This window comes from Acipenser ruthenus, chromosome 3 (genome assembly GCF_902713425.1).
Source record: "Acipenser ruthenus chromosome 3, fAciRut3.2 maternal haplotype, whole genome shotgun sequence".
In the NCBI taxonomy this organism is placed as follows: Eukaryota; Metazoa; Chordata; class Actinopteri; order Acipenseriformes; family Acipenseridae; genus Acipenser; species Acipenser ruthenus.
This window is the reverse complement of record NC_081191.1, coordinates 12,344,661-12,370,105: the sequence shown is the minus strand read 5'-3', so window position 1 is coordinate 12,370,105 and position 25,445 is coordinate 12,344,661. Positions and strand designations below refer to the sequence as shown.

The following is a 25,445-nucleotide window of genomic DNA, read 5'->3' as shown; positions in this document are numbered from 1 at the left end:
GAGGGTGTGTTGGCTTTCCCTCTCTCTGAGTGTATACCAGTTCCATCATCTTTCATATACAGTAATTATCCTAATGTTAATTCCAGTTCTTTTCAAATTATTCTCATTAAGGACCCTGTGTAATAAATGCAGTTGACTCGCCTCTGTGGCATGCCTGATTGCATTCATTGACATGAATGTATTCAACAGATTATTCAGCCGCAGGTGTGGTTAAATAAGGCATAGCTAGCGGTCCAGCTAAGCTGCGTACCTGCTGTTTTAAAGCATTAAAAAATCAGAAATACACACTAAATTTAAATTTAATGCGTAAAAATTTGCATAGCAATTTTGCTGCACAGCTTGTCTGCCTCCCTTAAAACCTCCACTAACAACTACATCTCCCAGAATACAATGTCTTCAGTTACTAGGAAACTGTACACAAGAAAAACCAATCCAACAAACATTATCCAATCGCTGGCTAGCCCTGTTGTCTTTGCAGACAATCACAGTAAGAATAAGAAAAAGTCAATGCTACACAGGCTGAAGCATAAACATACCAGTCCAGCTACAAACCCAACTGGAACCATCGTCAGAGGCAACCGCTAAAAAAAAATAAGGTGCCTATAATATAAAACTGTTTTATAACGTATTAATGCATTTTCTTATTTTATTTATATGCATGGCTTTATATTGAAGTTTTGACATGTTCACTGAGTTTAAGAATTTAATGCTAGAATATAAGTAATGTAATTAATTTGCAGAGTCAGTGTGATACCTCGAAAAAAATGCGCTGAGCCGATAAAAGAACCTTGTAGAACACACGAGTGGTTGTACAGTAGTTCAAAGTAACATTGCAGTTAAAATGGAAGGCTCTTTTTTAATCAAAAGCAAAACAATTGAAACGCAAAAAGTTCTTAATAATAGCTCTTATTATTAAAATCCAAATCACCAAGACCCGTTATGAGACTTGAAACAAAGTCTTTTGTTGACGTTTCGGCGTCCGCCTTTTTCAAGACAACAAACAAACATTTCAAAGTTCAATACATTTTTATGTCCTTTCAGATGACAATCAGGGAACACCCTAATTATCCACTTAATTATTCACATCTCTTAATAGATATTTTCATTTTCTATTTTTAAAAAAAGGATACTTTTTTTTATTATTACAAATTTGTTAATTATTCTTCATTAGATGAACCAAATGCATAACAAAATGTATCTTAGAATACCATAGCATATACAAATAAGGTACACATTTCAATTAAGATATCACAAACTCTTATCACAAACCTCAGCGGCCAAATCATATCAATCAAGATGGTAATTACCTCCCAGTAATCATAATGAATAAAGTTTTGAATACAATTCATTGTTTAAGTCTTTTCTTTTTTTTTAATGTTTCGATTCAAGTCATAACATTTCAGCTTGATACACACATCTAATAAATGATAAATACAGTAATTAGCATTATACAAGGCAAATGGTCAGTCAATTCAAAAAGGGTTTAAAGTCCATTACGTCGTTTAATAATTTTGGTTTTAAAGTTTCTAAAGTATGAATCCAATATGTTTCTTTTTTTAAGAAATTTCAAATCAAGGTCATCTCCTCTTACATATTTTGTGACTTTCTCTGTTCCAATAAATTGCAAAGAGGATATGGGTGTGCATATTCAGTAAAGTGTATGGCTACCGGATAATTAGGATATTTGGTTTTATGTGTATTATTGCACTGTGCTCATCTACCACATCTGTGATTACCAACTGGGAGAGGAAGTAGTGTCATTGTCGGTACAGAGTCCCTTTCCACAGTGTGCATGTCTGTCTTGTATATCCCCTCGCTATAAAGCGCTCAGCCAGTGTTAAAATTAAAGGGTAAGTTACTCCTAGACCCAAAACTTTATCTGAAGCGCTGGGTGTAACACATCGCCTGTAAAATAATGTCTTTCAACCTTGTATGTACTGTAATGTGTAGAGAGGTACAATTTAAATTCAGTTTTACTGAAAAGATAAAACAAAAAACCTCTGCATGGGGGTAAAAGTTTGTATATCCCCAAATTCAGTGGAGTTTATACTCATCTACTGTACCGTACACCATGTGAAAGTTTTGGTGACTGTGTCCAACCTCACACCAAAGAAGTGATCTGGCGTTCCTAACACAGATGTTGGCAATGTGCAGACACAGACTCGACACAATTTGGTGCATTGCATTTAGCAGGCCAAATCGTAGATTTTATATAAACTTGTTTGAACAAGCAGTTTTAGACCTGATGCATTATTCTTGCATGCATTTCTCGGGTGTCTGGTTCCCTGGAATCTCTGACACGCTAAAATATCAGTCAAAGCTAACTATGCTGCTTGGCCAACATTTCTCTGTTAGGTATTACTGGGCTGAATTTTTCATTCTCAGATGAATATTTTGTTATTTCATTTTTAATCCCAGATCTTTTTTTTAGATTAGCGATGTACATATTGTACTGCAACAGATAAATCCAGTATCCTTAAAATAAATTACCTTTCAATTCTATAAAAAAACAAGGCCAGAAATAGTTTTCTGTATAGTAATTGCATTACAGATCAAACCTGGTAGCAAAGTGGCTAGAACAAAAGTCATTAACTCTTTTTATACAGTAGCATTTGAACTTTCTTCAAAATGCAAGAAATGTTGATGTACATTCATTTTGTGTTGCAGGTTGTTATTTAGGTAGCGTATTTGTTTCAGTTTCACATGATATCAGCATCTTCATTTCTTCTTTCTGAGGCATAGTGGTTTGGAGAACCTTCCTGAAATGAGCACCTAGTCTGTTATGTTCCTATTGAGCAGCAAACCATCTATAGGACTTTTCACACTACACCACCACCCTGAGGCGAGCGTAACCCTATTGCATTCACATTTAATTTTTCAACCCGAGGTGAGCGCTTCGTCCTGGGTTGAAAATTCTCAGCCCTACTTTATGTCAGGGGTGAGTTCACTTGAGCTGGAATGACCATTTAGTTTTTTGAGTCGTGTAGTTTGTTATAATAAATGTATAGCCCAATATCTACAGCAGACAAAATGGTATTCCTGTAAACCAGATATTACTGATACCACTTTCACATTCAAATGCCGCTACTGAGCCGTCTAAGACGTTTAAAAAATTCTTTAAAATACAGATTCACACAGCATGACATTGCGCAATCTATGCCAGTATAATATCATCATAACCCTTTCACACACCCAAAGGGATCCTGTGAGTACAACTTTCAAACCTGTCAGTCAACAGATCGTTTTCATGGCAACGGAATAAGCTGAATAACATGGGTAAGCTACTTACATATATATATATATATATGAATGTTATACAATATATATAAATTTCTTATCTTTTAATGAATGGCGCTGGAGAACTGTAGTGTACTATAAACTTCCCTGCGCTCGCTTCGTCCTCTCTATTAATAATATATATGTATATATGTAGAAAGTTTAAATTAAAATATTTAATTAATATTATTTTCATTCAGCTGTCTGATACCAACTGCAGTGTATTAAAAGTTGTAGGCTTGTCGACCGTCAAAAGTTCTACTTATTGCATATACTGTCAACAGCTAAAAAAGACTGCTGATACGTTGTTTATGTCACATTAACAGATTCCACTGCACAGTTCAAAGTGCCACATCTGTTTAGTAGCTGCCACTCCTAGAATTGTAAAGTTAACAATTCCTTAACTTTTTCTGGTCTCCAATTACTATCTTATTCTTGATTAACCATTGTATTTGAAAAAAATGAAAGCGTGTAAATAACACAGACGATAAAAATACCCAACACGTCTGGTATACTTTTTTTTTGCAGTTTTAACTGGTTAATGGATAACAAGGTTCAGAAGGAACATTTAAAAAGACAGTTTCTATTTTAACTAAATGAAATTAGTGCTGTTTGTGATGCAGTGTTTTATCTGTGCTGGTCATCGTTTGTTACTCTTAAAAAAGTGATTGAAAGGCTTCAGTTGTTGTTGTTGTTGTTGTTGTTGTTGTTTCATTCATTCATAGTGATGTGGAGTGCTACACTGCGTATTGCTGCAGGGAGGTGAGGTATAAGAGGGAGTGATTAATTCAGACAATATCCGATTTTCTGAGTCATTGTTTTGTTTTCCTCCCAGCACTGTTAACTGTCAATCATGCTGTCAGTTCTGATTCCTTTGAGACTCGTATGAAAGAAACTTGGTTTGGCAACAGTACATACTGTATTCAACAGTTTAGAAAAGTATTCATCACATTGCAAGATACTGGATGTGTGAGCTCAGTGAGACTGTTCTTTGTGACATTTTTGTTCCAATGTTCAACAAGGCTACATTATCTTCTTTATTGGTTTTGCTGGTGTTTTGTCCCTTAGCTCAAGTGTCTTGTTTTGCTCATGCTCGTAAAACCTGGAAGGTCTCAGTGTAGCTTCTGTGCATCGGCCGTCTTCCAGTGTTTCACTCTGTGGGATCAGTATGCAGAGGATCAGAAAGCTCTGCAGTTCGCATACAGAGAAAATTAACCAATTCGAGTGATCCAGTGTCAGTTTGAGAAAAAACTTTTTATTGAGGGTGTTCTTTTTAAAATGGTACAGTGCATCAAGAAATACCCAAAACCACAACACTGTAAAACGTTAATCATGATATATTCTTGCAGTAACTGAATAAATACCCCTCTAGTTATTTCCTTTGTGTAAATACAGTGTGATCCAGACAACTGAAAAACTGATCCATGACTCCTTTCTTTTTCACTTGTGTGATTACAATTAGAAGCTATCTGTTTTGTGTTAAATGACCCAGTTCTCCACAAATGAAAAGAGTATGGGTATTCACAGTTAGCCGCACACTTGTCAGTAAAGATTAGTGTTAAAGGATCTTTGTTGTCAGTCTCCTGATCTCGCCTGTAAATACAAAGCACAGGCAGAGTCTGTGATAGGGTGAGAATAACCCAGGAGACACACCTTTTAATAATAAAACAAACTCCATGGTAGAGGGTTTAGATATTAATCATGAGATTATACAGTAGTGCTAACATTTGTTTTTTGTACAAACAAATGCATTACTGCATGAGTGATACAATAAACAGTGCAAGCATTTACTGTACATCCTGGGACATCTGGGATAACTGTGTCTCAAACCAAAAACAAAATGCTCCTCTTACTAAATACAGCTCCTGTACAGTGCCTTCTAGCTACAGTACCAGTGCCACAGTGATATTGAGTATGTGGTACAATATAATCCTGTTGCCCTAAGGAGCAGCTGCAACAATAATAAAATAGAAACAGCAGCTGTCTAATATTAGCACAGTAAAGAGCTGTCAAAAGATAAAAGCTCTTTGGCGGGCTGTGCTTTGTCGAGCCATCAGAAGTTGTCATGTGGGTTAATTCATGCGACTTCAAGTGAGGTCTCTGAGGGTTGCTATTCGTCACCGCTAAAGAGTGGCAGAAAGGAAGCTCTAGAAACCTTCTGTACAGGTCGGAGCTTTGGCATGAACTGCGGGACAGCAGAAAAACATCCTACTGAAGCATCTACAGTAGGAGTGCAGTCAGATGGTAAATAAATCAAACAGGGCCATACACCAAGTGCTGCCACTTCTGAGGTGGAACTGGGCAGCCATATTTTGCCACACATCAGCTTTGATCAGCTGCCAGAACTCTATTTACAAATGAACTCAGCTGTGAAAGAGGAGTGTTCTGATCTCTATATCATCTCGCTTTACACATTGAGCCATTTTGCCTAAGTCTATTTCAATGCCATAGTATTATTAAATCTCCTTCCTCCCTTTATTCCCTCTCACAGGACGAGAAGCATGTTGCTAATTTGCACATCAACCGGCTAAAGAGGGGTGGACAAGCACGTGCCAGCAGCACTGATCGGAAGCTGAACTATGGGGAACACTGCGACTAAGTTTCGCAAGGCACTTATTAATGGAGACGAGATCCTGGCCTCTCAGCTCTACGAGAGCAACCCGCAGTTCAAGGAGTCCCTGGATCCAAATACCTCGTATGGAGAACCCTATCAACATAACACTTCCCTGCACTATGCTGCCCGGCATGCCATGAGCCAACTGCTCAGGTGAGCATCTTGTCAATATATCTTTCCTGACAACTCAGTAGCTGTAATCTTTTTAAAGGCCACAACTGGCTGTCATAAGCAAGCTCTCTTCTAGTCTCTCTTCTAGTCTCACCCAGTCTAAGGCCCTGTCCACACTACATAACCCATCTAGAGAACCGTACTCAAAAATGTTTTAATTAATCAAGCTCAAAGTGTCCACACTAAAGTACCGTTTAATGTTTAGTCAGGCTTAATGCGTACAAACACTATTAAAATAGTTCAGTTACAGTTCCTAGCAGCGCAATGGACTGTGGGACTTAATCTGACCTTAAGGTACATTTTATCGTATTGTGTGTGTTTCGTTTTTAACACAGAAGTTCTTCTTGACCGACTTCATCGCTCCACATATCAGTGTGCCTTCATTTTGGCATCTGATCACGTTGCTCCATGATCCAACATTTTACAACACGCCTCAGAAATTGTATACGGTACAGCAGTATACAGCGTCCACACTTCTGACAAACCGCACTACCTCTGAGGTAGTCTCATGACTGGTTCTCGAGCATGGTTTTAAACACTGCATAGTGTAGACACACTTTAAATCCGGTTTAAAGGCTACTAATACGGTTTAAAGACATTGTGTGGACAGGGCCCAAGTCTTAATAAACGGGAATGATGACAGAGAATATGCCTACTAGAGATTAAAAGGGGGGCTCCCGAGTGGCGCATCCGGCAAAGGCGCTCTGCGTGGAACACAGGATGCGCCCTATAGCCTGGAAGTCACCGGTTCGAGTCCAGGCTATTCCACTGCCGACCGTGGACGAGAGCTCCCAAGGGGCAGTGCACAGTTAGCTGAGTGTCACCCAGGTGGGGAGGGCTTAGGTTGGCCAGGGTGTCCTCAGCTCACCGTGCACCAGTGACCCCTGTGGACTGGGCGGGTGCCTGCGGGCTTGCCTGTAAGCTGCCCAGAGCTGCGTTGTCCTCCGACGCTGTAGCTCTGAGGTGGCTGCATGGTGGGCCTGCAGAGTGAAAAGAAGCGGTTGGCTGACGGCACACGCTTCGGGGGACAGCGTGTGTTTGTCTTCGCCGCTCTAATCAACTAATCAACCCTTTACTGAGAAAATACCAAATTGTTTACAGTGTAAAATGATTTACATATTCAGTCTTGCCATTTTTAGGTTATTTTGACCACTTCATCTCTCGAAACCTGCCCCATTTCATAACCAGATATGACATTGACAACCATTTATGGTTGCAAGATTGAGCAACATATTTTTTTCCACCATTACCCATGATGGCATATTTGATGTTACAGTGATGAACGAAACATTGGATGATTAATACAAACTTGATGATACCAAGCAGGTAGAAATATTACTTCAAAAATAAATGAGCTCTTAACATGATTTTTTTTGTGGTGATTTCAGCTACATTTTTTTTTACTCAAATATTTTTCTAATGCAAAAAACATTTTGTAAGCTCACTGTTTGATCACAGTGACATGAGCTTTTAAGGTTAAGGTTAGATCATTCAGATTATGAGAATAACACAGAAAGAACCAGTGTACAGTGAGTATAATGATTTCACTCCCCTCTTTAGTTCCCAAAATGAACCATGTGCAGTAGACTTACACAGCAGGATTGCAGTAGCAGAGGAATTGACAATGCTAATGAAAGACTTTAAACAAGCTGTAAAAGACATTACTGTAGTGGTTTACAGTTTTTGCACATCTTATAATAATAAGTGTTAATCAAAGGCATGGTCTGTTGAAGACTGCAGTACTGAATGCGACAAGAAAATTGCTGTAGACATGTTTGTAGTACTTAATATCATTATCCGGATATAGGCCATGTACATTAAAGGTTTTTTTTTTTTATGTATTATTCCTGGCAACATAGAGCATTTTCCTAAAATGTCTTTTCATAGATACAAGTTTAGTTTTACTTTTATTAGCCCAGGTTCTGCTAAAGCTTGGTGATGTATTTTCCACAGTAAAAGGAAAGTTTATCAACAATTAATCTGTCTCCTCTGCTAACACGTTATCTTTGTGCACAGCCTGTCACGGATTACTTTCCCTGATGGCTTCTGTTTATAATCAGTAAATATGAAATAGGATTTTCCTCACTCCTTTACCAGTATATTGGGAAATGCCTAATGAAATATTACTATGTTTAAATTCTCATTTGACTCTACTGCTGATGATACAATATTGGTGTAGGTCTCATAGTCCAGACCACTAAAGTGAGTTTGAACTACAACACATTCATATATTAGGTTCTAGGAAATGGCAGTAACATTTGATCTGTAGCATTCTTTGACATATTACAAATTGTAAACTATTAACCACAATAAAAAAATGAAATGGGGGGGGGGGGATGTGAATCGTGTCTCTCTAAAAAAATTAGCTATCTTGACTCTTAGCAAAATGTTAAGTCTGTGTCTGCAGAGGAAACCGTAAACTAACATCATTATTATCTTTCAGATGAAGTATTTATTGCCCAGTCTTTTGGAGTCAGATCTGCTGCTACAGTATTTCATTTCAAGCATTCCTTGCACTGTCAGCAAATAAGTAAGACTAATACTGAACAGGCTTATGCTAAGGCTTAAAGTTGGAATTTTCAATTCCTTAAGATTATTATTTATTTATTTATTTTAAAACAGCCCTGTATTTTTTCCTATTTTCCTAAGAGCAGAAAATGCCAGACAAGCTGGAAGTTGTTTTGGCTTAAACAAAAAATATTATCTTTAGGTTCAAATCTGGATCAAGTTTTGGCTGAAATTAATAGCAGTAGTTATAATAATGCATTAAATGCAGTAATGTGTGACTGTTCACTGACTGAGGCACTTCAATCCAAGAGGATCCACTGTCTAGCTTATTGGAGGATGATGCTACATTAGTACACTTCAAAATGAGAAAAACAACACCTAAACATTCTTGAAAATGGTATAGGCTGAGTTGCGCAAGTAAAAAAAAATGTACAAGACCCAGTGTATTGCATATGATAAATATTTGCATACTATTTTTAAAATGGTGGAACAATATGATAAATTACATTAAAAACGACGTAGAAGACTGGAAAATGATAAATTCAATTTTAAAAAAGATGAAAACACGAAAACAGCATAATGTACCAGATTTGAATCGCCGCTTCCGTGTTTTCTTAGCGGAAGTTATTTAGGCATGTGCGAGCAAGCGCAGTGCATGGAATACCACTTTTTAACGCGTACCTGAAAATAACACTACACCGGTAAGAAATTAAAGTTACACTCACTTCTGACTATAGCATCTACTTTGATTTCAATTCGGTTAAAATCTGCCAATCTGATTTAGACATGTAGCGTTTTCGGGTTCTTTTTGGGACAGAAATGAGACTGAAACTGTGAGTAGATGAAGGCTCAAGCCGTTTATTGTTGTACAGCAATTAATTAATGCAATAAAATCATAAAGTAGATGAAGGGAACTGGGAGTTGAAAATGAAAATAAATGATTACAGTAGTTTTTCCTTTACTCTACCCTTTCCTGCTCTATCTTTCTGTCTCCCCCAAACACAACCTTCTCTCACACTCGTCTCCCCATCTCATGGTCTTTTCCACGCACCCCCTTGCTCCCTCGCTCCCTCCGCCTCTTACTCAGACCCCTGCCTCCATGTCTTTTGCCCCAGACCTGCACTCCAATTCACACATCCACACACAACGTGCAACCCCTGCACGCACACACCCCCTCTACACTATCCTGATTCTCCCCCCTCCTCCCAGGATCGCTACAATGTACTATGTTCTTAAATAGTACATTTAGTTTTATTTGTTTTGCAAAACAGAAACGTTATGTTTCACTTTCATTGCATTTGCACTTTTATTAAGTCTGTAATACAATGATGCATTTACCAGATTGTACTTCAGTTCATTTGATTTCAGATAATGTATTTTTTTTTATCTTTTCTCTTTTACACAAAAACATTATATTTATGTATTTCCCCTTTGTGTCGGTTCATAATGGAATTAAAACATGAAGTTCACACAGACGGATTTCTGTGTTGATGCTGCACAGCGTATTGTTAATGTGTTTTTCCCGCATCCATAATAAATTATTTTCATTTTGGTAAATGAAGAGGTATTAAGTTATTCTGTTCTTTTTTTTTTTCTATCAAGCAGTCCTTCTGTCATATCAGTCTGATATATCTGCATGTTTGACGGTAGGCAATTTTCGATTTGAGACTTTAGTGCCTAGTTTTACACTGAATTTGCCAGGTGAATTCATTGATGTTGCTTGCAAACAGTGATGGCATGTGCTGGAAACGAGTGGAGATTAGAAGCAAAGCACAGAATATTTAATCACACAGCGACTTTCTGGTATGAATTAAGAAGCTCTAAAAGTATGATTATAACTTACATGATTATTCTTTTTCATTCATTTTTGTTTTCAGTAAACTCAAAATTATTAAGGTGACCAATGTTCTATTGTTTTCAGTGCAAACAAATACATTATATTTCAGAGATTCAGGGAGCTCAGCAAAATCAAATGACATATTTTCAAGAGCAGTGCTTAAAAAACGTAGAACACGGTTTAAAGCAGTAAAAGAGAAAGGCTCGTTAAAAGCCAAATAATTACTTGTTTACCATGCTGACATTATTTATTCCTTATAAAACTTATCGTCTGCGATGGTTGCAGTTGGATTTGTGTGGGGTGGGTGTTTACGCTACAACCAGTTGGATTTGTGTGGGGGGCTGTTTACGTTGCAACCTAACTCGCTTCCAAGTTCTTATTCATACTATGATTGGCTGCAAAGACAACAGGGATAATGTTTTGTTGGTGGGTATTTATTGTGCACGGTTTCCTAGTAACTGTAATATTACTTGTGTAATAGAAAATAAAAAAGGGCTCGTCGTTAATCTCTCCGAGTCACGGAGCCCAAATGTTCGAGTCTTTTGCAGCCGTGACTGGAGTCTGACTCCGAGTCACTATAATTTCAGCTCTCAAATTTTAAATAGCACTGAACCTCCCATTTTACTTGCCACAAAGTAGTTTAAAAACATCTTCTCTTTATAATTAAGAAAAGTTAATCACACCCTGATTGCTATCTGGTATGGCACGATTCTTCATAACAGAAAGTAACCTTCTGATGAGTGAAAAGCAGAGACAGCTTTGATAATTATGCCAAAAAGGGAATGCTTTGGATTGATTTGTCATTCATTAAGTGGGAAGTTACACACTGGCAGATAACCAGCAGGGCAGGACCCTGTGGTGTAGGTCATGTAGTGACGTCAATACTGTGCTGCTTTTTGCTCTGAAGTGCATGTTCTGGAATGTTGGACTGAATGTTCACTACACCATGTGAAACTGGGAAAATGAGTAGTTGTTGCTTTTATTTGTTTCTTGACTCTTCAAAAACAAAACAACCTACAAAGCAGGATTGGATTAAACTTCTGCAATTACCAGACTTGCATGACTGGGACTCGAGTCGCATTTATTGTCAGTGTAGACAGTTGTCAGATATTTTGGGCTCTATGTATGTATCATTAATTTTTCTTTCGTATCATGACGTTTCATAGGTTTTTGTGACTTCGTAGACCTACCCCCAATGTATTAAATTCATTTTCACTTCTGTAACTTAGTTTCATACCTGCTGTGGTAGTTTAGTTATTACTTGCGTATGCAAATGTACGAATCTCATTATAATATCGAAGTTTCGCGCTTACGCTTGATGTATTTTTGTTTTTTCCTGATTTATGACTTCAGTTTGTGCCTGTTATATTACACATGCCTCTCACTGGCGTAGATTCAACCAGCAGTTCATATGTGAAACTCCCTGTTTAAACATTTACAGGCTTTTAGTTACTTTAAAATAAAGAACCTTAAAATATATAAAATAAACCAACACAATGTATTTGTTAATAGTCTATATTAAATAACAATGTCAATAAATACATTTTGTTTTGGTTTATTTTATATGTTAAGGTGCGTTATTTTAAACTTCACATTAATAGTGGAAGGGAAGCATGGAAACAAATCATTGTAGTTCTTTAATTAAACACAAACTGAAATTTGTTCTTCTCAGTAATTATGTAGCGCATAGACAACTGAAATGCGACAAAGTATTTACTTGCATAGCCTACTGTGTGTACTGTGCTTTTTTCGTTTACACAGCTAAAATATACAGAGTCAAAGTTTTTGAATGTCTGTCGCTTACAGTGTCCCATTGAATTAATTTTATTAGTTATTTATTTTCATGTTTCTTTCCTTTAACGTTTTTTGGCCCTGCGAAGTGTTAAATAATAAGTGACAGGTTAATTTCGTCTTTGTGGAAATGTGCTTCCCTTTTCTTTTTGGCCGGTGCCATAGTTGCATCAAGGTCGGAGTCTGCAGAAGCCATAGCTCGATCCTATTATATTTGCCAACTACTTCTTTCTGCGATACCACTCATTTATATCTTTGCCAGAAGGAAGATGTTAATCTTGACTTTTGGCATTGCGAATCTATTTATAATGAGATGCAAATTTCGATCTTTCCTGTATAATGAGCAGTAAAATGATGGTGCTATTACGGTAGTTGTTCACGAAAAAGAGCTGTTTAGTACATCGCACGCAAAAATTCTACGAAGGAGGGTCTACGAATTCGCAGTATTTATGAACACGTAAGTAATATTAGTACGTAGAGCCCAACGTCTGTACAGCATAACATTCATTCACAAGGCCTTTGAATATTAGTTGCCACAGAAACAGCATGCAAACCAAATGCAGTTTAATTCTGAACATGGACTCATCCCTACATTGAAACATTTAACCTGTACCTTTCTTTACAATTATTTAGTTTTTTAGGAGGTATAGTAAAGTAGTGTCATTAAGAAACTGTTAAGGGCTACCCCTGTTATCTTAAAAACACATTAAATTAAAAGGCATTATACTCTTCACTTTCTTCTCTGTTTCTCAAGGACCTTCACTGCTGCAAATATTTTTCTTTTGCATTCTTGTCACTGTATTTGATGTCACGTGTGTGTTGATAACAGGATGTCTTCAATTTAATATTTACATTTGGAAACACAAGAGCTTGGAAGCAAGCAATTAACATTTGGATGCATTTCATCCCATTGGCTAGAGCTGAGGACCAAATGCAATATATATAATTGTATAACTATGTAAATCTTTGTAAAGAGTTCACTGTTAATGTATTTCTTCTTGGCACTAAAGAAGAATTGATCATTCTGTTCCTCCTGGTTGAAAGCTTTATATATATATATATATATATATATATATATATATATATATATATATATATATATATATATAAATAATATGTCTTTTTTTAAATTAGCTGATGGGCCTGTTTTTCATTTTTGGTTGGCAGAAACCTGGCTGGCATTGTACTTTTTAAGAATATGCTTTGTTGAACTTGGCCCCAACCTGTAATGTGTCCTTTTCTAATTTAATCAATGATCATTAAGAAGACCTAGGTCTTTGTATAGTAAGCCGGATGAAGGAGGAATAATGTATTGATACTTTAAGTATTCAAGAGAACTTAAAGTGGATGTCTCCTTCTATCAAGATTCAGTAAAACTGTTTTACAGTATAGAAAAAAATAGTGACTTGGTAGTTCCGGTTGGTTCCTTTTTAGGTTGCATTCTACACAGCACCACTGAGTCTTTTTACATGGTAAATCATTGTAGCAACTTGTAATTGCAATTCTCATTGGTAACCCTAAAAAGTGAGTATTATAACATTATATTTGAAAGATGTTAACAACTTAACAACCTCCCCAGTGGAAGGTAATATAAGCCTAGCGTCTAATAGGTTTGCATGTAAGAATACTGTCATAATAAAGCTCACTTCAAAATTATGTACTCCGTAGCCTTAGGTCAAGGACCTGGATCATCAAAGAGAATGTAGTGTTCTAACAGAGCTCTTTAGTTGCGAATACACGCTGAGCCTGAAAAGCTTTCCTGACGGTACTGAGAGATGCATCTTAATATGCTGTATAGAGTTATTCTCATTTCTAGTAAAATTAGATGTCTAAATCCTTTCATGAATGAGAAACCCTTTTATAGTTTACAGTGCTTTGGCTCACGCTACAGTACATCTGATTTTGTATCTGCTGCAAAAAATAAACAGTTGCATAGACATTTTATATCAGTCTGGATTAGAAATTAGAGCAAATAGTAACTGATGAGCAATTATATTTTGGACTATATGTTATGTTTGGTGCCAATACCCAACTTAAAATAAATAAATAAATAAATAAAACATACAAAGTTACTGCAATCAATTTAATGATGTCTGGCTATTATGTAAATTACTTTGATTTACATATAAACAAAAGAGCTAGCAAGTGGGCAACTGACTCCTTTCTGTGGAACCATAGCTAGTTTTTACACAACATTTGAAACAGTTTTTAGTTTGTAATTGGGTTCCCAGTTTCTGTTAGGTTTTAAAGTACTTGTTTATTTTATGTCATGGCTTACCAATTTTGGTGGATGATGTGGTGTAACTGAGTGGTCAATGAATTATGTCCTTAAAGCAGGTAAAATATTTCACCACTTTTATTATGACTCGGCACTGACTCTTTCACTGTGACATTTCTAACTGAGTGTGTTTGGGGTTGATTTGTCAATTTGTAAAATGTGTGGGCTGTGTTCACAAGATCTTGTTCTATTAATGTTAATAGTGGGGGTGGGAATTTTTTTTTTCCTGAAAAATGAATTACTAATACTAGATGCTACAGAAGACAAGCAGAAATTGAATCTTTGTCACTTGTTTCTGAAGGCCCCAGGCCAGCAGTATCTGGCATCTAGTCACTGACAATAGTTGCCTTGTTCATGCCTGAATCAATTTGATTTTTTGGTTTAAAACAGAGATTGTCACTTTTGTCTGAAGAGCAGATGTCCCCTTGTAAATGCAACTGAGGCATTAATGCCTCTGTATGTCATGTCAAAAAAATGTACTTTTTTAATGACCAAATGGCATTCATTTCATTAATTTTGGTTGAGTTCTGTTCGGTCTACTGTAATTGAATACTTGGTGGTTGAAGTCAGCATGAAATGGAGAATATTGTCTTCAGAGAACTGTCTTGTCTTGACTTTTTATTGCCTTTTAACTACAAGAGTCCAACATCTTAGCAAATACAATACATTTATTATTGTGTTTCTGTTGGGAACAGGGGATTGAAACATGTTTCAAATGTACAAAGCTAAATAATTGAAGACTAAGGGCTGTGTTCTGATCACAGCGCAAATGCGAGTGCAAGCGAGAACGGTGCTTGCCCCCGATTCTGTGGCGCATAAATGGAGCGAAGACATAAAAAAACCCACTGCGCTGAAAAGGTATTTTGAAGACATGTCTTGCGCTGTTACAGAGCGCCTGCCCCATCTCCATGGGTCGGCATAAATTTCGGGGGGCGGTATCATTAATACATTGCCGAAACGATTCTGATGACAGCGCAATAGACAAATCGACAGCTGAGCGCTGCATTAAGACCCGCTGAAACCAGGTTTATTTAGTGGCGCAATCAGGAACTTTAACAATTGAACACACTATAAAAAGCAAAGTAGTCCTAAGTAGCAACTACGTGCGTTTGGGCTGACGTAGAAAGAGGAAATGAAAGAAAGAAAAGTAAAAGAAAAAAAAGAACCAAAGACGAAAAACAACAAAAAGTAAGATGTAAATTAAAAAAAAAAAAAATCCTCTTTTGCAGATACAATGCAGTACTACATTTATTTTCACGAGGACTGTCCTTCCTTTCCCTGGTTGTTGCTAGTGCTGTGTGTGCATGCGTGTATCATGTGTGTGCAACTATAAACAAGTTAACTGCTGTGTAAGCTTGACACAATGTATTTGCTTTGTTTCCGTGATTGAAATAAGTTACTACTATCGTTAGACCTGAAACAAGATTGGTTCGGTTGCCTGGTAATGTACAAGCTTAAGTAGTTTGAAACATTATAACGAATTAGAAAATGGATGAGAGGTTTTCTTTAACCTGACTGGTCAATACAAGGGCTTAAATCTCTGATAAAGGCCAGGGCTTGAATTTCATTTTTTTGGGGGGGGGGGGGGATTCCAAAATTTTAGGGGGAATTGCAAAAAAAGGCACTTTTGCATATAAAAAACTATATATATGTGTGTGTGTATATATATGTGTGTATGTGTGTGTGTATATATATATATATATATATATATATATATATATATATATATATATATATATATTTAACGGCATCATCATTCACACTGGTGTTTCTTTAAAATAAGCTGCTTTCAGGAGACCTAACAGCTGTTCATCACTGTGAGACAGAGCACTCTCCATTGCTTTTGCCATTGCCTGACGTGGTTTTTACATGCAGCAAAAAAAAGGTGCTTTTCTTTTAAACCAGCGCTCCATTTCTTTTTTTTAACTCTTATTTATACTCAGCCCTATTTCTGCCTGTTTTTCACTGTTTTCATTGATGTATGTTTAACTACTGGGTAGTTTGTATTTCATGTATGTAACATATCAAATGAACGGCCACACAGTTTCCTTTCATATTATCTAACTTGCAACCGGATTGGGCATACTATCTGGTAGAGATGAGAATATATGTAAAAAAAATAAAATAAAAAAAAAATAAACGCTTTTCCAAAAAAATAATGTTTGGTCACTGCTATGTATATTGTAATCATAGATGGCTAAAAAAAACAAACACTGCACTATTGAACCTCAATATGAAATGAACATTGGGGGCGGGGGGGGGAAGCTGACCTTTCCAACGATACCGCCTCTTTCAGTCTAGCTGCTACAATGACGAACCAATAGACTCAAAACGAAACCTAAGCTGTGAACTGTGAAACATGATGAGAGGCTTAACTTCAGGCGATCGTAGTTCCGGCTAGGAGTAGCGCATACACACACTGAATACGTCTTTGGAAAACCCAGAGTCTGTACTTTTAAACAAGAACCAGGTAGGTGGCATTTACGGTGCCCGAGTAATATGTGCGTAACCTTCGGTGCCCTGGCACCCCAAAATGAATGGTGTTGAGTTAAAGCGAAAGTCACCGCTTGCAAAACAACACCTAGATAGACTTAATATTATATATATATATATTTTTTTTTCAAAACTGTTTACTGCAGTGTACTGAGTTTCTATAATGCTTAAAGAATCATGTACGAGAGAATAAAGTCACACAGCACTTTTTTTTTTTTTTTTTAAATTTAGTCGTCGCCAATTATTTTTACCCCGGTTTTCACCCCAATTTAGCATGCCCAATTATTATCTGTATCCCCGGCTCACCGCTCGCAACCCCCCCGCCGACTCGGGAAACGGAGGCTGGAACACGCGTCCTCCGAAACGTGCTCCTTCCAAGCCGTAATTTTTCGCACTGCAGATCCACAGCAATGCCACCAGACCTATAGTGCCGGAGGACAACACAGATCTGGCGGCTCCGCTGCAGAGCCACAGGTGCCCTATCGGCCACAGAGGTCGCTGATGCGCGGTCAGCCGTGGATTCCCCTGCCGACCTAAGCCCTCCCTACCCGGGCAGCGCTCAGCCAATTGTGCGCCGCCCCCTAGGAACTCTCGGTCACGGTCAGCTGTGACATAGCCTGGATTCGAACCTGCGATCTCCAGGCTATAGGGCACATCCTGCGAGGAGCGCCTTTACTGGATGCGCCACTCGGGAGCCCCCAGTCACACAGCACTTAAAATATCCAACACTACTTTTATTTATTTATTTATTTATTTATTTTAACCAGAACTACTCAGAATGCGGCTCATAGTGCTTTTGTCACTGACACCCACTTCTTCAGAGATTGCTGTAGCGTTTCAGGCATTCTAAATTGGGTGGAAAATACAGTAGCTTGGTTTCTTAAACTATCTCTGCGGGATTTTCCTACACTGAAAGTTGCAGATATGCGGGAGCAACTTGGAAAATGCACGATTCCTGCGACCCTGCGCTGAAATTCAAGCCCTGAAGGACCTTGAATGTTATCTTTCAAGTTATGTTTCATTTATCACCTTTCCAAATCAATCTGCACGAAAATATGTAAATACCGTATTTGTGTATTTTACCTTTTGCCTGCTTGTTGAAAGAAAGTCTCCGTTCTTGCAGTGCACACACCCTCTGAAAGTTGTCTGTCAATTTAAAATATTCTGCTTCCTCGCTGTCCTTTCTATCTATTTAAATTTAGTATAGCAAATACAAAAATAAAAAAAATATTGAGAAAAATATTATAGCAACAAGTCTCTGGTTTGAATATTGAGTCAAACAACCGCACGCAGTCTGATTTAGTTTCAGCAACTTTATTTAAGCATATCACAGTAACAACACAGGCACGTCACATCTCTTCTAAAGTCTGGAGAAGGAGGCTTTGACTTTATGAACACACACTGTGAACAAGTAACTGAACAAACAGCACGATCAGGATTAACACATACTGCAGATCACTAGATTATTTTTAATTACTAAAACTTTTTATTTATTTATTTTGCTAATAAATGTTAGGACCTAACGGTATCTTAAATACTGAAACACAAATACACGATCATGCACTCAAATCCAAATAAAAAAATAAGTTAGCTGTACTTTTATTCTTTAAATGTTTTACAAACGGTTCTCAAACCATGTTTGCTTTTCACAAACTCCCAGGGGAGTTGGTTGGGCTCCGGGAAATATTCCATGAGAATGAAAGCCCTGGTTATATTGAAACTCTAGTACATTACAAGCTCAGAGGGAACGTGATGCAGAACTTCATGTCCCGCTAGGAAATGGATCCGCTGCTGCTACTGGTAGACAGGTCAGGGAGGGTAGTAAGTATTTTACACTTTACATGTAGTAATGTCAATGCCATGAAATAATGTACCTTGTATAATTATTATAAATAATACATTTATTGCTGTCCGTGCCTCTACATACTCTCTCGTCGAGTGACCTACTACTTGCTGTTCTGACTTGCGCTGTTTTTTCTTGCTCTGTGCTACTGTGCTCGACATGATTGCCACTTCTACATTAAAAACAGAGCCTTGCTGTGACACAAGCGCATTCTGTCTCTTGGCCCTGATTGGATAGCAGATTCCCAAACTTACTCAGCATTGATTGGCTGGGTGCTGTCAGTGCGCCACTAAACACGCTTGCACTTTTTAATTTAATCAGAATCACACTTTTGGAGAAGCCACTCCCTGCAGTGCAGACACGATTGACTTTAACCACTGCGTTTGCGATTCCACTCATTTCATCAGAATAGAGCCCATAGTGTCAATAACTTTGTTGTAGTGAATATGTTAGCATGTCAAATATTTGTAGACGAAAATCTGGTAACTGAAATCTGAATTAACACTCCAGTTATACTTCATAAAACAAAATTAATGAGCATGCAGCCATTACGTTAAACTTGCAACATCATCATTGCCTGTTTGTTGTTGTTGGGTTTTTTTTTTTTTTTTTTAAATCTAATGGTCACCATGTTTGTACCAAACAAAGTTATATTCAGATCAATTACACTACTACGGTTATGAGACTAGTATTTGCCTGGAGTGTGAACACACAACAAAACTTCTGAAATCTGCTGAATTCCTTTATGTTAATGAGTAACATTGGTGCTGGACTACTGAAACAGAGATATGCAGTGTGTGTCCCAATAGAAACCCAACCTTTTTTATTAGATTAAAACCTGCAGATGAAAAAAATATTGATTGAAGTAATGCACCATGAACTGCTGAGTAATTTACTGGAACTGATGTCAGTGAGGCTAGAAAAAGGATCTGTAGTTAATAATCTTGGGGAATATACTGCATTTGCTTCTGACATACTCTTAGCTAGCAGTTACTGCAAATTTTCTGTATGTAGGTCAATTATTCTCTCATCTGACACTGCTGCCATCAAATCAGTATTGTTCAATAGGATCCACGTGGCCCATCCAAGTTATTAAATAACTGGAAATGTTTGTTGACACCGGGGTTTGGACCATTGCGTACTGTCTTAGGACTCTTGAAATTACCCCAAGACAGAGATTATACAGAATTAGAACAATTGTTTGTTAAAATCTCTTGGTTAATAATAATAATAATAATAATAATAATAATAATAATAATAATAATAATAATAATAATAATAATAATTGTAGTTTTTAATAAATATTTGTTTCTCTCTAAACTGTGTCGTTGCTCCTAGGTTTTCTCCTGCATAATCGGATTGTTAGACACCAAAGCTTTACAATGCAATATGGAATGTAGCAATGGCTATTTATTTTTATAAGCATTTGAGAGGAATACAGTATTATTATACAGCATGATTAAGCACAGAGTTGTCTATAAATAACTTGATTCTTGCCCAGTGCAGGAAGATGATGTATAGCACTTGCTTCTCACCTCTGCGCCTCAGTTACAGGTAGATTGAGGTAAATTGGCTGAAAATATGCCATTATGCCAGTTCTCGCTGCAAAGAAGTGCACATAGAAAAAAGTAGGCACAAGCAGCACTACGTGGACATGCATGATTATTATGATTAGTACATTCTTTAAATACCATCTCTGAGTGCAGCAGCATACATTAGACATGGAAGGCTTAATGACAAAATCAGGGCATTGGCTTTCATCACTGAAAACGAAAAGGCAAGAAATGGCAACCCATAAGTGTTTAACTAATATTGTATCTGGTTTCTTGAGCCGTGAAGCTTGTCTACACTCAGGTTACAGGAAATTACCTTTGGTGTGTTCTCTAAAAATGTTTATCTGTGTATATACTTTTGTTTTTTTATTTGGCAAGGCAACTTCTCGTACCCCACAGAGTTCACATTCAGTATCAAAATGTCTATGAAATATAAAAAAATAATTAGCAAGTGGGATATTTAATCAGACACAAGGTGCTTTGTCCCCGGCAAAGTTAAATAAAAACACTTCTTAGATGTTGCCACCGCCAAAGAGAAAAGACGCCAACTCCAGCTAAATAAGTCTGTATCCCAAATGTGTCTCTCAATTATTCATACTTTATTCATTAAAACAAGGTAAAAACAAAACGCGTTGGCATATCTGTTTTTACCTCAAATCTAAAATATCCCATTTGCTAATTTTATTTTTTTATTTCATAGACATTTTTAAACTGATTTTGTGAACTCTCGCATGCCAGATTCAAATAAAGTGGCAATGAGGCTTCTAAATAAAGGTGATTTATTCATCTACATCAAGTTCAATGTGCTGAAGTAATAAATTAATTTAAAATGATTACTGTCAAGCTGGAGCGCCTCAACAGGAGCTGGGAAACTGTCTGTAAGGTAGAAGTTTCCATTACAAAGAAACAGAAATAAAAAGAAACAATAGACTTGCAACATACAGAAGTTAGAATTTACTGTAAGAACAAATTAGGTCATTATTTATTCTTTCAAAAAGGTTAATGGTTGGGTGTAATGGTTGCATGGTAACCTGATGCATTTATCTAATGACAATGCATGTGCAGACTTTATCTTTTCAGTTTTATCATATGCGGCTCATGATATCCCTTTCTGTAATACCCAGGACTGAAGGTTTGGTTTATCAATTGACGAAAATATACTGAACTACTAAAGGCCTTCCTGTAAAATAATTGGATGTTGCCCTTTTGATATCAGTTTATATGTATGATATTCTTTGTGAGAAACTGTGAGAAATACTAAAAAAAAAAAACCATTTCATAATATTGCATTTTAAAATGTTGCAAAAATAACATAGCGATGCACATGTGTAGTCCAGTTCTTATAGTCTAGTTCTGCCTTGCCTTTTGCTTCCGAGATATATTTCCTCTGTTTTTACAGAGGAAAGAAAATAAAACTAACCTCAGCATTTTCAAAAGTTTTGATTATGCCAAAAAATGAAGCTTTCTTTTCAAAAGCATGAAGCATGTTTCTCTTATTGCTTTCTTTTAAACCTGTACGAATATATAGAGAAATATAGGATAGTAAATAATGTTAGTTAAGACTTAAATAAAGGTAATCATTTGTTTAGCTCTATGTAGATTACTGTAAATATAGTAAACAGTGCATTTGGAACTCTGTAATACACTAATACTGTACTTGTATCATCTGCATTTTTGGGATGAAACTGGCAGTCTTCCAGATTTAAAATATTAAATTATTCCATCATTAAACAGATCTAACATGTTACCTTTTGCTAGTGCAAATCATAATTACTACGGTTGGAAGATATAAAAATCAATTGATAAATTAAATAAATTGTAATTAATGGTGAATGCTGTTTGCTATAAATACTATAATGTAAAACGTTTTGTATTGCTGTTTTATTTGTTCATTGGCCTGATGAAGATTCGATTTTTTAACCACTTGCTATTTGCTCAGTACAGTGTTTTTAAGGAACGCTTTTGGAGTGTGCAGACACTTTTTTAATTCAAAATATATTATTTTGTACCAGAAGCCAGAGTCACTAGGTTTTTTTTTTCATACCGTTTAAAAGTTTTCTTAAGTAGAGTTTGCAGTACATTTGGTCCAGTTTCAGTGAATGCTTAATACTTTGGGGTTTCCATTGTGTTCTGTTAACACACTTAAAACTCTTGTTTCCAGTGACCATTAACAAGGATGCAATTAAGAAGGGAATGAAGAAGATTATTCTGATGAAGGCATCAATATAGTTCTACCAGCTGCCTCTTTGCTTTATTTCCGTGATTAGATTACAGAGAGCTGGTTATCTATTCATTGTCAGCAGCTGGTCCGCATGCTTAGTGTGTGTGTGTGTGTGTGTGTGTGTGGATCTAGTATTTTACCAGCTGGCATTGTGGGTTCAATCCAGTATGCTGTCACTGTATTGCTCAGATAGGAAAAAGTTGGTTGGCAGGGATTTATGAGCTATATTTATTGAACAACTTTAGCTCCTAAAAAGGTGTTATTTGGTCAGTGTTTTAACTGTCCTAATATTACAGCACAAAAACGAGTTTATATTAAGAGTAATAATTGAGTACAGCAAGTACTGTATGTCGTATTTCATTTACTAGCCTACTCATGTGTTTCAGTATTGGCTGAAATGTGGCTTTTAAAACCGACCAGTACATTTTTTAAAAGCCAGAATAACTGCAGTGACACTCCTTGGGGCATCGAATCAGAAATAATCATGTCCATATTTTACCACACCCCAACATTCAGTTCATCTAATGACATTTTGATAACCATACAATGATTATTGATAATCAACCTAATCACCTACACATTCCTATCACTTGTATATGAAGGTTGCCTGTCTGTATGTTACATCTACATTTGTACATAGAGAAATGCTGATCCTGCATTCTCAATTAAAGGTGTAATATTTTGGAATTCATTAACAGATGATATAAAAAATACTCATGAACTTAGGGATTTTGCTTATAAATGTAAAGTATGGTTAAAATCAAAACAAACTTGTATTCATTGATTGGGGGGGGGGGGGGGGGTTGTATTGTGTTATATTCTGCAATTGATTGTTGATTTGCTTATCTTTGTTCTCACCTGCCCAGGGCTTACCAATGAAAATGAGCTTTTAGCTAAATTTCGGTACAATGCAGCATATGACATGTTCATTTATGTGAAACATTGTACAATGCCCCTGTCAAATAAATAGAATAAATAAAATAACAAACACTGTGATGAAACTTGAAGTCTAGGAGTATGTGGTAGCCACTTGAATGTATTTGCATGTAGTGGGTGTAGGTCCTGGTGATCTGCTTGTTCATGTTACTGATAAAGCTAATTTTGTCTAGTTTTTAATTTCTAATAAATCCTGAGCAAGACTGTTGTTAAAATTGGATAAAATAACACAACATTACAATGCATGATTTTAGGACTGTTTTGTTAAATGCATTGTAATTTTATGTTTTAAGTGTGTATTTAGATGAGTAAGGTTCAATTAGACAGATGGCTTAGCATAGGTCTCAAAATAGAAACATGATTCAAATGGATTCTAAAGGGGTTTCTGCTGTTTTAATTGTACACTGTACTGTATGACTTGCTTGTAAACAGGGGCAGTAGTAAGTCTATTGAAGAGACAATATAATTAGGTATTCCCCCTATTCTCATATAGTCTACATAATGTACTGTAGTAAGAAATACTACTATAGTATGTTACAAGCCAGCATCATTAAAAAAATGATTTATCTGCTGAGATTTGTTACCCATCACAGTGCAAAGAAAATATATAAATTGGATACTTTCAAAACACATATATCTCTTGCCCGTTATCCATTAGACAGATCAACTACCAAATGGATTACCTTCAAACTGAAGTATCTTATTGCCTTACATCTCAAGATTAAGTGGTAGAGTGAAAGAAAATATCCAACATAGCCATATTTTTCATAAAATCTGTAAACTCAATTTACAGTAGAGAAGCTGATTTTATGCAAATTGTAGTATATATTTACATTTCACTGCCTTTGTGACCTGCTGTTCCAATTGTCATACATTACACTATGTAACACAATTTTTGTTTCTGGGTAGTAAGTGTTATTTCCTAATTGCTTATGCCTCAAAAGTATAGAAAATGGCTGTTATTCCCCACAAACTTTGCTTTTGTGACCAGGACAGTGATATTTTGAAATGTACCTATTTCCAATGAGAAAACGGGCGAATTTGTGTCTTTTTGTTCACATAGCCAGAAAAAAACAACATATGAACCCAAATTAACATGTATTTATACTAAAGTAATACAAAAATGACTACAAAAGATTTAGAAGTGAGTAGTTTTTCGAGATTTACAATTATACTGTAAATCACTTTCACGAATCAGCCCCCAAATGTAGTCTCCCATCATGTTCTCGTTATACTGTCCTTGGTAGCGGCATTCAAAGTCCAGTATATGCTGGTGGAAGCGCTCGCCTTGCTCCTCCGAGTACGCTCCCATGTTCTCCTTGAATTCATCAAGATGAGCATCAAGGATATGGACTTTGAGGGACATCCTACAGCCCATTGTGCCGTAGTTCTTCACCAGAGTCTCAACCAGCTCCACATAGTTTTCGGCCTTGTGATTGCCCAGGAAGCCCCGAACCACTGCGACAAAGCTGTTCCAAGCCGCTTTCTCCTTACTAGTGAGCTCCTTGGGGAATTCATTGCACTCCAGGATCTTCTTTATCTGTGGTCCGACGAAGACACCGGCTTTGACCTTTGCCTCAGACAGCTTAGGGGAGAAGTCTTGAAGGTACTTGAAGGCTGCCGACTCCTTATCTAGAGCTCTGACAAATTGTTTCATAAGGCCCAATTTGATGTGCATTGGTGGCATCAGCACCTTCCGGGGGTCCACCAGTGGCTCCCACTTGACGTTGTTCCTCCCCACAGAGAACTCGGTCCGCTGTGGCCAGTCCCGCCTGTGGTAGTGCGCCTTGGTGTCCCTGCTGTCCCAAAGGCAAAGATAGCAGGGAAACTTGGTAAAACCGCCTTGGAGACCCATCAGGAATGCCACCATTTTGAAGTCTCCTATGACCTTGATGCCATCTCAGAAAAATGCAGATATGTATCC

General features: G+C 36.9%; 1 protein-coding gene across 6 annotated transcripts in view; it reads left to right on the top strand.

Annotated features, from left to right (window-relative positions):
- The window catches only part of LOC117394412 (ankyrin repeat and IBR domain-containing protein 1-like), a 75,942-nt gene that overhangs the window by 11,920 nt on the left and 38,577 nt on the right, over positions 1–25,445 (top strand). For all 6 annotated transcript variants that reach the window (XM_033992657.3, XM_033992661.3, XM_033992658.3 and 3 more), the window contains exon 2: positions 5,768–6,043. In XM_033992657.3, the coding sequence (XP_033848548.3) occupies positions 5,856–6,043 (188 nt within the window). In that variant the 5' untranslated portion in view covers positions 5,768–5,855. The remainder of the gene's footprint in view (positions 1–5,767; positions 6,044–25,445) is intronic.